We start from the raw sequence: 13810 nt of genomic DNA, 5'->3' as shown, positions 1-13810 counted from the left end.
TTGTTTTAAAACTTTTATGTTGAAACGCAACTATCTTGGAGTGCCTGGGTGGCTCAGTCGTTAAGCATCTGCCTTCGGCTCAGGGCATGATCCCAGGGTCCTGGGATCGAGCCCCACATTAGGCTTCTCTGCTGGGAGCCTGCTTCTTCCTCTCCCACTCCCCCTGCTTGTGTTCCCTCTCTCTCTGGCTGTCTCTCTGTCAAATAAATAAAATCTTAAAAAAAAAGAAAGAAATGCAACTATCTTGGAATGAAGATTGTAACTTTACATGGTTTAGAAAATTTGGGGTCTTTCAGGTTTGCTAAATTTAAATAAAACTTAAGTAAATATAATTTTTATTTCTCTGGAAGTAAACTTAGGTTGGACCCTCATTTAATGCATAGAGCTTTGAGAACTGTGGCACAGAATCCTTTTATTATAGATATTGTGACTATACAAGGCTTACAAAGTATGTTATTTTCAGATTGTTTTGGAAGAGTTCTGGAGATGCTACTTTGTTAATTTATATAGATAAATCCTGAGTTCTTGTCAGACAGCAGAGGTCTCCCAAAATTAACAGCCCTTCTTTGAGAAGGAACGCCACCCCACCCCACCCCACCCCAAAATGCAGCTGAATTCCTAAGATTTTTTCTTTAACTACCAGTGATGTTGCTCTTTGAAAAGATGAGGGAAAGGGGTGCCTGGCTGGCTTAGTTTTCAGAGCATGCAACTCTTGATCTTGGGGTTGTGAGTTCAAACCCCATGGTGGATGTAAAGATTACTTAAAAATAAAATCTTTAGAGGCACCTGGGTGGCTCAGTCATTAAGTGTCTGCCGTCAGCTCAGGGCGTGATCCCAGCATTCTGGGATCGAGCCCCGCATCAGGCTCCTCCGCTGGGAGCCTGCTTCTTCCTCTCCCACTCCCCCTGCTTGTGTTCCCTCTTTCGCTGGCTGTCTCTCTCTCTGTCAAATAAATAAATAAATCTTTAAAAATAAATAAATAAATAAAATAAAATCTTTAAAAAAAAGGATGAGGGAAAGGGGCAGACCTATAATTTATTTATTATGAGAGTTAAATATAATCTATAGGAAATATGAATTTCTGTAATTAAATGTTACATTAATAATTACATTTAAGATGTATTTCTCATTTTGTTTAATTTTTATGACTGCAGGTGAAGGTTGACTTAATCGAGCTCTCTGAAAAATGCTGTAGTGACTTTGACTTGCATTCAGAATTAGAGCGCTCATTTTTGTCAGAACCATCATCTCCAGGGCGAACTAAGACTACAAAAGGATTCAAACTTGGGAAGCACAAGCATGAGACCTTTATAACTTCAAGGTAAAATTTATTCTACTAAAGATGTTGATTGTGGTCATGGAAGCTTATTTATTGTAATGTACTTTAAGATAGACACAAAACTATAGAGAAAAAAGGAAGGTGACATAATACTTGAATCATGAATATTGTTTGGAATTTTTTTTAAAGATAATACTTTGGCCAGGGATATACCCAGTACATTTGTTACATTGTTTTACTTTATAAAGAGTTTATAAGGTTTGAACAGTGGTGAACTGGATTATTTTAAATAACTGTCAGTCATATCAGTAAAATGTGAGTACCATTCTTAGCTACTTTTGTTGTATATCCTGGAGAGTAATAGAGATATTTGCAACATTAACTGAATGAAGAAATAATTGAAATGTAGTTTTCAGTATTGCAAACATTGACTTATATATTCACTGGAAATGTGAAAAAAGGAAAAAGCATTCATGGAGTGTTTTTGTTTTAATAGTGGGAAATCTGAATACATTGAACCTGCCAAACGAGCTCATGTTGTGCCACCACCAAGAGGAAGGGGCAGGGGAGGATTTGGACAGGGTATACGACCCCATGATATCTTTCGTCAGAGGAAACAGAACACAAGCAGACCACCATCTATGCATGTGGATGACTTTGTTGCGGCTGAGAGTAAAGAAGTGGTCCCTCAAGATGGAATACCCCCACCCAAACGGCCACTCAAAGTATCACAGAAAATTTCTTCTCGTGGTGGATTTTCAGGCAATCGAGGAGGACGGGGTGCTTTTCACAGTCAGAATAGGTTTTTCACACCACCTGCTTCAAAAGGTGACTACTTAATGTATATTTTCTAATGGGTTGGAGTATTGGAATATTAGAATATTGAATAGAAGTGATTTAGTTGTAAGTGATTCACATAAAGTATTTTTTAGTTACTACAGTTAAGTTACTACCTTAGTCCAGTGGTAACTATTTGTAGAGTACTTTATTGGATAGAAAAAATCTTTTTTAAGTTAATGTTTAATTAATTGCCTGTTTAGTGATAAGTTTAAAAGAAGTCAGTTGGCTAATTATTTTCCTTTTCACATTGGGAATTGTGTTTATCCTTTCTGAGTAGTATCTGTACATTCTGAGTAGTATCTATACAGTTCTGCTTACCAATAATTTCTTTAGGATTCTTTTTTTTTTAAGATTTTATTTATTTATTTGAGAGAGAAAGGGGTAGTGAGAGAGAGAGAGAGAGAGCATGAGCAGGGGGTAGAGAAAGCAGGCTGCCTGCCAAGCAGGGAGCCTGACATGGGGCTTGATCCCAGGACCCTGGAATCATGACCTGAGCTAAAGGCAGATGATTAACCGACTGAACCACCCAGGCGCCCCTCTTAGAATTCTTTTGTGTAGTTCACCTTTGAGTCTCTCATCTACTTGCTTCTTGATGTTATATCTAATCAGTATGTTGTTGTTTTTTTTAGATTTTATTTTTAAGTAAATCTCTACACCCAACATGGGGCTCAAACCCACTACCCAAGATCAAGAGTTGCATACTTTACTGGCTGAGCCAGCCAGGCACCCCCATTTAATCCGTTTTAAATTGCTTCAAGATTTTATCTGTTAATGAATTCCATTTCCAACCTTGTGTACACCTGTGTCATACCTATTTCAAAATGCCACCCTCCATATGGGAACTAGGGAGACCACTGCACAGCAGAGCTTTAAACACAAATCTTTTTTCTTTTTAAAGCTGCTGTTATAGAATATAACAAAAAAACACAGAATTTGTTTTATTGATTGTTAAAGGTGGCTGCTCTTACTGCATGATATTTTTTTGCTTCTTAGATTTATTAAACATTATTCCTATTTAAAAAATGCTTCAGATTTTAGAAACTACCTGAATGTACTTGTAGGAATTATACTTTAAATTAAATGTGGAACTCCATCCCAGGGCCCTAAGGTCATGACCTGAGCCAAAGGCAGATGCTTAACTGAGTCACCCAGGTACCCCAAGTGTCGAATCTTTTTTAATCCAACTGAAGTAGTAGATTTTGATTGTGGTATCTGTGTTTAGGAAACTACAGTCGTCGGGAGGGAACAAGAGGCTCCAGTTGGAGTGCTCAGAATACTCCTCGAGGAACTTACAATGAAAGTCGAGGAGGCCAGAGCAACTTTAACAGGGGCCCTCTTCCACCATTACGGCCACTTAGTTCTACAGGTATACGTTCTTCCTGGTTGATATTGCCGAGAGAGGGAGGTGAATCCTCCTTTTCAAATTGTCGGGTATCATATACTCTCATTCTTGGAGGGAATATTTTAGAATGTAGACTTATTATTCTAAAGGCAATTTAATTTTATATCTGCAAATGAATGCCCAATGTATATTTCCTGTAGGAATAATCAAAATTCTGGATTCTGAACTATGTGTGTAATCTGAGCAGTTTCACAGTGTTTTTCGTAATCTTAAAAGATTTTATTTATTTATTTATTTATTTATTTATTTATTTATTTATTTGGAAGAGAGAGAGAGCATGAACAGGAGGGGTAAAGGGAAAGGGAGAGAGAATCTCAAGCTGACTCTGTACTGAGCACGGATCCCAATGCAGGGCTCAGTCCCAGGACTGTGAGATCATGACCTGAGCTGAAACCAAGAGTTGGACATCTAACTGACTGGGCCATCCAGGCGTCCCATGCTCTGTTTTTATATTTCAGTAATGAAAGCCAATCCTTAAGGTACTTTTTGACCAAAGTATTTTAATAATAGAGATATCTTCATACAATATATTCTGTTTTTGTTTACAATATTGTCTTGTGTGTGTAGGCGTGTAACCTGTTTTTCCTAAACCACTATTATATCAAGTCCGGATCTCTTCTGACCAGAAGTAGCTTTTAGTTTCAAATGCATTTTCTTTTTTACAGCAGTTTTATTTGAGATATAATGCTCACATATCATACAATTTACCTTTTTCAAGTGGATAATTCAGCAGTATTCACCACATTTACAGAACCTGCACATGGATTTAAAGGAGCAAAGAGTAATTCCTATCTTAATTTGAGTTCAGTTTTATAGATTACTATTTCTGTAGTGGGAAAGGAAAGGATGTATGACTAAAAACTGTATTCTTTCTTTTGTAGGCTACCGCCCAAGTCCTCGTGACCGTGCTTCCAGAGGTCGTGGGGGCCTTGGACCTTCCTGGGCAAGTGCAAATAGCGGCAGTGGAGGCTCAAGAGGAAAGTTTGTTAGTGGAGGCAGTGGTAGAGGTCGTCACGTACGATCCTTTACACGATAAAAATTCTTTTGGGAACATCCTGAGCGTATATGAACATTTCATGAGGATGATAAAAATAAAATAAGACATTAAAGGACCAACTTAGACTTAGCAGTTACCTGGAGACATCTGAGAGAATATTTTTATCTGAAGAAAGCAGATTTTGTTTGATACCTAACACAAGATTTCAATAAAAGTCCAAACTTTGTATGTATATTTGTATATATTTTTTCCCTTTCATATATAACTATTTACAGAATTTCTTAGGTAGAAAATGAACAATGAAGTGACTTTGGTTTTAGTGTATTTTTGCCTATGCCACAGATGCCCCCAATATATTCTCAGCTCATGGTGCCCTTTAGTGTTGCAGTAACTTTTTCATAGCACATCTAAGCCAAAAGAATTACCTAATACTTATTTATTAACAGTTGGGTCCAAACAACTTAATAAGAATTTCTGCCATAACCATGAGTAACTGCTGACACTGCCAACTTCTTAAACCTTGGAATCAGCTTGGACACCCATCAGTATCATTTTCTCTTCCACTGTGCTTTTCCCACAGTACTTTTTATCACAACTATTAAAGACCTGGTTTTGCAAAGATATACTGTCATAAAAAAATTTAGTGTTACCTAATATAAAAAATGTAAAGTACCTTGAGCAAGTAGTTTGTGCTAACAGATTTGTTTCTCTTAAAATCTTTAAATACCATGTGGCATCTGTGTTAATTTACTAGGGTGCCCTAGTATACAGTTTTGGAAATCTCTTGGCTATGCCAAAAGAAACATGACACTCTTCTTTACATTTGAAAGAAATATGTAGGGGGGAAAAAGAAAGAAATATGTACGTCCTTTGTGTTTCAGCTTTATACCTACTTATGCTATTTTATTATGCAATTTTATAAAGCCTAAATGAGAATAGCCTAATAATGGTCTTTTGAGAATCAGAAACATCTAATAAAATCTGGACTTTATGTACAGAAATGAAGTTTATAACTTTGAGAAAATAATCATATTTTCCCCGAGAAGTATCTTAACACACTTAGCCTATATAAGTGGCAAAAAAAATAGAGTTCTTTTTTTTTTTTTAAAGATTTTTTTTATTTATTTATGTGACAGAGAGACAGCCAGTGAGAGAGGGAACACAAGCAGGGAGAGTGGGAGAGGAAGAAGCAGGCTCCTAGCCGAGGAGCCTGATGTGGGACTCGATCCCGGAAGGCCGGGAACACGCCCTGAGCCGAAGGCAGACGCTTAACGACTGTGCTACCCAGGCGCCCCAAAAAAATAGCGTTCTTAAACAACAAAGGAATGTATGAATCTCATTCCATCCCTTTATCACTGTTTTGCCAAACTATTTGTGAGAGTACAAAGTATGTTTGTTTGGAAAATACTTTAAAGAAAAGCTCAGGAAAAAAACATAAAAGAAAAGCTCAGAAAAAAAGAAAAGAAAAGCTCAACTCTAAAGATTCTGATTTAAGCAAAAGGTAATGGAAATCTTTCCATAACTAATGGCCTCAAAAAATCCAAGATAACCTAAAACTCTCTTAATCCTGAAACCTAATGAGTTCATTCTCTCTGAAGATGCATTTTCCACGTTAGATAGAAATCGAAGTTTGTTCCTAATGCCTGCTATTAGTACATGGAAAAATAGTTGTTTTTTAAAGTAACTGCATTTCTTAAATAACGTAACTGCATTTCTTAAATAATAACATATAGTTATATATAGAGAGATACATAATTACTTGATTTGTTTTTTAACTTTAAGTTGAATATAATCTCAGAGTTGTTTCTGCTCTTTGCCGTAGGTTAATGCCTAATAATTCAGGCCAGCCAAAGTAATAAATTATTAACGAATGCAAATTAATACCAGACAAGTTTAAAATGTTCTGAGTAATTAAGTCTTTTTTTTTTTTTTTAAAGATCTTATTTATTTGAGAGAGAGCAAGAGCACGGGTGGGGGCGGGGGGGGGGAGGAACAGAGGGAGAAAGAGAAGCAGATTCCCCACTGAGCAGGGAGCCCAATGCGGGGCTCAATCCCAGGACCCTGAGATATGACCAAAGCTGAAGATATGCTCAACTGACTGAGCCACCCAGGTGTCCCAGTAATTAAGAGTCTTAGATAAACATGTTGACTATCCCTTTCATGCATATATCACTCAGTCTTTATAACAATCTAGCAAAGGAAGTATACCATAATTTTATAGATGGAGAAAGCTGAGGAGCTTGACTCAAAAGTGATAGAAGCAGGATTTAAAACCAGGATGACTAGCTTCTAATTCTTTACTTCTTTTTTATAACTTTGAGAGGTATGAAGCTACTTCTTAGGTTGTTGAGATTGAATATAAAAATTAATTTGTCATATAGAAGTGGAATTCCAAAGGCTTAACACTGTTTTTGCCATTTCAGAAGTGAGCCAGATGGATAACTGGGGGATGGTTGCTGTCATATATATTTAGATCTATGTGGAAGACCACATACCTTCAAAAATAAATATTTAAAAAATCAATTTTAGGGGCGCCTGGGTGGCACAGCGGTTAAGCGTCTGCCTTCAGCTCAGGGCATGATCCCGGCGTTCTGGGATCGAGCCCCACATCAGGCTCCTCTGCTATGAGCCTGCTTCTTCCTCTCCCACTCCCCCTGCTTGTGTTCCCTCTCTCGCTGGCTGTCTCTATCTCTGTCAAATAAATAAATAAAATCTTTAAAAAAAATCAATTTTATATGTACTTTGGTGGAATGGGTCTATGTTTTATTTGCAAAACTACTTTGTTTTACATAAGCATTTTAGGAAAAGTTTTGACTGGTATTTAGAAATTAATGAAAATGGAGAATACCTTTGGGAATAAAACTTATTCTATTTAATATATAATACAAGGAGTTAATGAGTTAAATCACTGATAGAATGATTCGTATTTCTTTATAAGAATAAGGGGGTGCCTGGGTGGCTGCTGCCTTTGGCTCAGGTTATGATCCCAGGGTCCTGGGATCAAGGCCTGCATTGGACTTCCTGCTCAGCAGGGAGTCTGCTTCTCCCTGTCCCTCTCCCCTCCACCCCACTCGTGCTCTCGCTCTCTCTCTCTCAAATAAATAAAAAGTTTAAAAACAAAGAATAAGAGAAAAGAGGGGCATCTGGCTGGCTCAGTCAGTAGAGCATGTGGCTCTTGATCTCGAGTTTGTGAGTTTGAGCCCTATGTTGGGTGTAGAGATTACTTAGAAATAAAGTGTTTAAAAAATATAAAAAAGAGGGGTGCCTGGCTGGCTTAGAAGAGCATGTGATTCTTGATCTTGGGGTCATGGATTTGAGCCCCATGTTGAGTGTAGAGATTACTGAAAAAAGGAATGCTCTGAAATATTGCTGTGCTTCTTAAAAACAATATTTCCAGGTAGTAATCCGTATGTGAAACAGTAGCAAGTCCCATTAGTTTATTCTTACTGCTTCGTATAAAAATACAAAAACCTGCAAACTGAGAATGTAAGAATGAGGGTATGTCTCCTGAGCATCTGCTGTGTTCATACACCCGAGGACAGCCTGGGGAATATAAGGATTTTCTGCCATCTAGAGGATCACAGTGTAATGGAGAAAACACTCATGTAAGCAAACTTTTTTTTTTTTTTTAAGTAGAGTTAATAGGTAAGTGTATAAACATGGAACAACTCAAGAGTTTTTGACTAATCCAATCAGTACATTTCAAAACTGAAGTTTTTAAAGTAGCTATTTTTAAAATAGCTAAATAAAAAAAAAGACTTGACATTAGAATTGTATGATAGACCATAAATAACATCTTCTTTGGAATTGTTTTTGTATAAAGTTAAGGTGAAAAAATTTTGTGATTTTTTATTTTTAAATTCATAGGACAGATTAAGAATTAGCAAGATTTTTATAAGGGTCCTGTAGATTCATAAGCTAGAGAAAAGGATGCAAACTCAACTACTAGCAGTGGCCTGGAAAGTAACAGAAATGTGAGAATGAGCTGAAGAACAGTCACTGGAGAAGAGTTGTAAGTTGGCATTTTGGCCTCAGTACCAGGGAGAAAATCAGGAGGGTTGAAGCAGGTGGCCCTGGAGATTGATTGCCTGCAGTGTTAAAGGAAACTAGTCTTTAGCTTCGGCTGATTGATACCTTGGAAGGCTGATAGGTCCAATGCTGATGCATCTTCTGACTTCTTAAAAAAAACTTTTTAAATTTTATCTTATAATTAAAAAAAATATTGTTTGTGGTCAAACACAATTTATCATCTTAACTGGTTTTTAGTGTACAGTTTAGTAGTGTTAGGTATATTTACGTTGTTGTATAACCAATATCCAGGACTTTTGCCATTTGTAAATCTGAAACTACATACCATTTAACAACTCCTCAGTCCACTCTTCCTTCAGACCCTGGAAATCACCATCCTGCTTTCTGTCTATATGAATTTGACAAGATAATCATCTAAGTGGCATTTGTCTTTTGTCACTGGCTTATTTGACTTAGTATAATAACCTCAAATTTCATCCATCTTGTAGTATGTCAAAATTTTCTTCTTTTTAGAGGCTGAATGATATTCCATTGTATGTATATGCCACATTTTTTTTTTTTGTTCATGGATACTTGAGTTGCTTCCACTTTTCAACTTATAAATAATGCTAAGAACATAGATGTGCAAATAATCTGCTTAAGACCCTACTTTTAGTTCATTTGGGTATATCCGCAGAAGTAGGATTGCTGGATCATATAATCATTCCCTTTTAGGGGTGCCTGGGTGGCGCAGTCGTTAAGCGTCTGCCTTTGGCTTAGGGCATGATCCTGGCGTTCTGGGATTGAGCCCCACATCAGGCTCCTCCGCTATGAGCCTGCTTCTTCCTCTCCCACTCCCCCTGCTTGTGTTCCCTGTCTCGCTGGCTGTCTCTCTCTGTCAAATAAATAAATTTTAAAAATCTAAAAAAAAAAAAAAAGACTTAAAAAAATAATTTCCTTTTAAATTTTCTTAGGAACTGCCATACTGTTTTCCATGTACCTGCACAATTTTCCATTTCTATCAACAAGGATTCCAATTTCTCCATATCCTCACCCTCTTGTTATTTTCTGAGTTTTTAAAAATTTTTAATAGTAGCCATGCTAATGGATGTGCTTCTGATTCTTTTTAAAGAGAAGCCAAAAATCTGGATTATTGTGTAAACAGTTTTCAAATGTGGCAATTAATATCATCATCTGAGCCAAACAAAACTCAAGTGCAAAGCAAAATGTGGCCAGAGGGTTCCATCCTGAAGAGTTTGATAAACCTCTACTTTAGAAATTGGAACTGGATTACTATAAAAGCTTACTTTCATTTGAGACAGTAAAATTTACCAAGTAAATCTGTGATAGGACATGATGCTAAAGGCTAGAATTCTTTGGCACCAAAAAGCCTGGATTTGAGAACCAGTTTTATCATCTACTAGCTGTGCAACTTTAATAAACTTTAACCTCTGGTCCTAAATCTATCTGCGTTTATCTACCTCACTAGGTTTTGAAGATTAAATAAAGTACATATTAGATTTTTTTTTCTTTTTTGATGTGTAGAGCAATATTATTTTAAATGAAGACCTCTACTGCCTGGAAAAAAAAGCATACTAAACATGACATACTTTTACTTGTTATTTCTGACGTCCTGGAAATTAGTGCCTGCTTGAGAAATAATGTGGAAGTTATGGGAATAGAGTACCAATTTGTAGCTCTACTAAAGTGTTTTTGATGTGGATTTTAGCGAGATTTTTAGTTTGGGGACACTTTTATAATGGTCTTGTAACATGGATTCTAAGTGAAGATAGTCCGGTTTCTAATAATTCCTGGGATACTTAGGGGCATGTGGTAATAATTTTTATATATAAGGTGGTAGATGATATGAATATGCAGGGAATAGTGTGAGTAGTCTACTTTGGCCAGTGTAGGATATAGGGATGGGGGGTAGAGGAAGTGGAGGGAAGGTGTGTTTGGGGCTAAATTGCAGAAGGTCTTATTATTTGCTATGCTCAGCCATAAGAATAAAATATTTTTGTTAATATGAATGACATTTTCAAATTTGGCACACCTTTATAAGCATCTGCTATTGACCAGTGACTGTGAAAGGTGTTTTCCATAAATTAATCATAATCAGATTTATGCTTTAGAAAGACGGCTGCTCCTCTGGTGCAGTGAGGATGGATTAGAGAGGGAAGGAAGAGCCTGAGCAGAAAGAGCGAAGAGCAAATAAGCAATTACAGCGAAGATCTGAATCAGTGATTTTCAGAGTGGTCCTCAGACCAGCAGCTCAGCATCACCTGGGAATTTGTTAGAAATGTGTATTCTCAGGCACCACCCCAGACCTAAGACATTGGAGTTGGGGCCCAGCAATATGTGCTTTAACAAGCCCTGCATGTGATTCTGCTAAAATTTGATGTACCCTACAGTTTGAGAACCACTGATGTGTATCAGTGGTTTTCAAATTTAGGAATCATCTGGGAAGGTCATTAAAAGTGCAGGTTCCAGGGACCTACTAATTTTTTTTTTAATATTTTACTTATTTGAGATAGTGTACAAGAAGGGGGAGTGGAGAGGGAGAGGCAGGTTCCCTGCTGAGCAGGGAGCTAGACTCGGGGCTCGATTCCAAGACCCTGGGATCATGACCAGAGCTGGAGGCAGATGCTTAACCAACTGAGCCACCCAGCACCGAAGCAGGCCTCCGGGGGAATTCTGATAATCAGCCAGGTTTGGATCCAGTGACCCAAATGAAAAGTAATGTCCTCAGCTAAGACAGTGATAATGGAAATGGAGGGATCAAATACAAAAGGTACTTCTCAGATACTGTAATAACTCAAATTATTTAGGCCATTAGATGGCATAAGTTGGTACAAAGCAGTTACTGCTCTGAAAGAACTTTCTAGTGGGAGAAGTGAAGGACAGCTGTTTGGGAGCAGAATGAGAAAAAAGCATTTCAGAAGAGTTTGAAGCACCCGAAGAGACCTGAAGTTTGGTGGTGGTAAGTAGTGTCAAATGCTCCAAAAGGATCTCAAAAGGTGAAAATGAAAAGATGACTAAATTTAGCAATTTGAAAGATTTTATAACTTCTGTGATGGCAGTTTTTTTGGAGTGAATTTGGAGGAAGGTAAACCATAATGGTGTTTGTTGCATGATTGAGAAGTGAGAAATAGGCAATGAGTATTTTTTCAACTTGGTGGGAACAGAAGAGAGATTGCTTAAAAGTTATGCATACCGGAGACCCCCTCCCCAACATACTATCTATAAAGTTTGCCTTTATGTTTGTGGTACTAGACTATATCTTCAGAATCTAGTTATATTTTTTGTGCTTCCATACTTGACTACAGATTGCCTTGGAAATTGCATTTCTGAATTGTATTTCTGAATATTGCATTCTAAGTTCTTCTGTCTACTTCTTTAATACCTAAGATGTTCTTGGGATGCCTGGGTGCCTCCTTCGGTTAAGTATCCAACTCTTGGTTTCAGCTCAGGTTATGATCTCATGGGATATGGAACCCAGCCCCAAGCCCCGGGTTGGGAGTCCTGCTTAGGGGTTCTCTCCCTCTGCCCCTACCCCCACTTGTGCTCATGTGAGCGCTCTCTCTCACTCAAATTAATTAATTAATTTTTAAAAATGAAGATGTTCTTCACTATGCTGCATTGCTTCATGCTTCCTAAGTATCCTTGAGGTGTAATTTTTGCTTCCAGCTTCTCAGACCAAAAAGACTTAGAGTCATTCTTCCCTACTATGTTTCTCTCATACTCTACTTCTGATCTGACTTCTGTCATCAAAACATATGTAGACTCTAACTGTTCCACCTCGGATGACAAGTCACCATTGTCTCTTGTCTGAATTATGGTAATAGCTTCCTAACCCAGCTCAAAACCCTTCAGTGGCCTCAGAATAAAAAATGGAGTTCTTACAATCACCCACAGGTTTTTCACCCCTCCTTGTTATTTCTTTGACTACTTTGACTACTGTTTCATCTACTACTCTCTGAGCTCACTTTGCTTCAGCTACCACCTTCTGACTGTTCCTGCTGGCCTTCAGTGCATTATTGCTTCAAGACCTTCAAAGAAGCCTTCCCTGGTACCCTATATAAAATTTCAATACTGTCTATCTCTGCTTATCTCTGCTTTACTTTTCTCCTTACCACTTTTCATTATCTAACACTATATAGTTTACTCATTTATCTTCTTTATCATTGGATGCAAATGGTAGACTTTGTGATTGAAATGCAGAAAATTACAAATCATTTATTTATGTAATAAGATATATTAGTATTGAGAAATAGTTGTATTCTTTCTGACTAAAATGACAGGTAACTTTCTAGCCTATCTTTTTCTCCTAGCCCATCTTTATCTAGTATCAGAAAATAATTAAGTGAAGTAAAATAAGTACTTCATGATGATAATTTTTGTTAGAAAGAATTAAAAGCGAGATTGATTTCTCCTCCCATAAATCCTATAAAATACAAATAAACCTTTTGAAATTTACTGTTTGAAAGAAAAGTATTTTATTTGCTGTGTTCTAAAGAAGACTGTACTTCTTTTGGATTATACTCATCAGGTATAATTTTGCTGCTTGTCCTTATCTTTTTTTTTTTTTTAAGATTTTATTTATTTATTTGACAGAGAAAGAGCCCAAGCAGGGGGAGCAGCAGGCAGAGGGAGAGGGAGAAGCAGGCTCCCCATGGAGCAGGGAGCCTGATGCGGGGCTCGATCAGATGACCTTGGGATCAGGACCTGAGCCGAAGGTAGATGCTTAACTGACTGAGCCACCCAGGCGCCACTGTTCTTATCTTTATTGTAGAAAATTAACCCTAATGTTTGCTGCTATACAACTCATAACATATTTATCTAAAAGACCAATTTTGCTAAAATAAAGACCAAAAAATTGTAACAATTTAGTATATAAAAAATGATACAGGGCACTTGGCTGGCTCAGTTGGTACAGCATGTGATTCTTGATCCTGATCAGAGTCTGAGTTAAAAAAAAAATTAAAAAAATGATAGTCTACCACTGTTTGGTAAAATTTAATATTCCCTAGTTCTTCACATATATTTTAGAGTAAATGGATTTTTTTTTTTTTTTTGAGAGACAGTGTAAGTGAGGAGGGGTAGAGGGAGGAGAGAGTCTTAAACAGACTCCATGCTGAGCCTCCATTGTGGGGTTTGATCTCACCACCCTGAGATCATGACCTGAGCTGAAATCATTAGTGGGATGCTTAACCAACTGAACCATCCAGGCGCCCCTAGAATTAATGGCTTTTGAAAATCAGGCTAAATTATGAAAATTATTTTT

At 37.3% G+C, this 13810-nt stretch overlaps 1 protein-coding gene across 2 annotated transcripts in view; it reads left to right on the top strand.

Annotated features, from left to right (window-relative positions):
• Positions 1–4750, top strand: part of VIRMA (vir like m6A methyltransferase associated) — a 61166-nt gene extending 56416 nt beyond the window's left edge. For both annotated transcript variants that reach the window (XM_008689151.2, XM_008689150.2), the window contains 4 exons: positions 1155–1321; positions 1776–2107; positions 3342–3485; positions 4403–4750. In XM_008689151.2, the coding sequence (XP_008687373.1) occupies positions 1155–1321; positions 1776–2107; positions 3342–3485; positions 4403–4557 (798 nt within the window). In that variant the 3' untranslated portion in view covers positions 4558–4750. The remainder of the gene's footprint in view (positions 1–1154; positions 1322–1775; positions 2108–3341; positions 3486–4402) is intronic.
• Positions 4751–13810: the final 9060 nt, after the last annotated feature.

Source organism: Ursus maritimus, unplaced genomic scaffold (assembly GCF_017311325.1).
Source record: "Ursus maritimus isolate PB19 unplaced genomic scaffold, ASM1731132v1 scaffold_9, whole genome shotgun sequence".
In the NCBI taxonomy this organism is placed as follows: Eukaryota; Metazoa; Chordata; class Mammalia; order Carnivora; family Ursidae; genus Ursus; species Ursus maritimus.
This window is presented reverse-complemented; position numbering and strand designations above follow the sequence as displayed.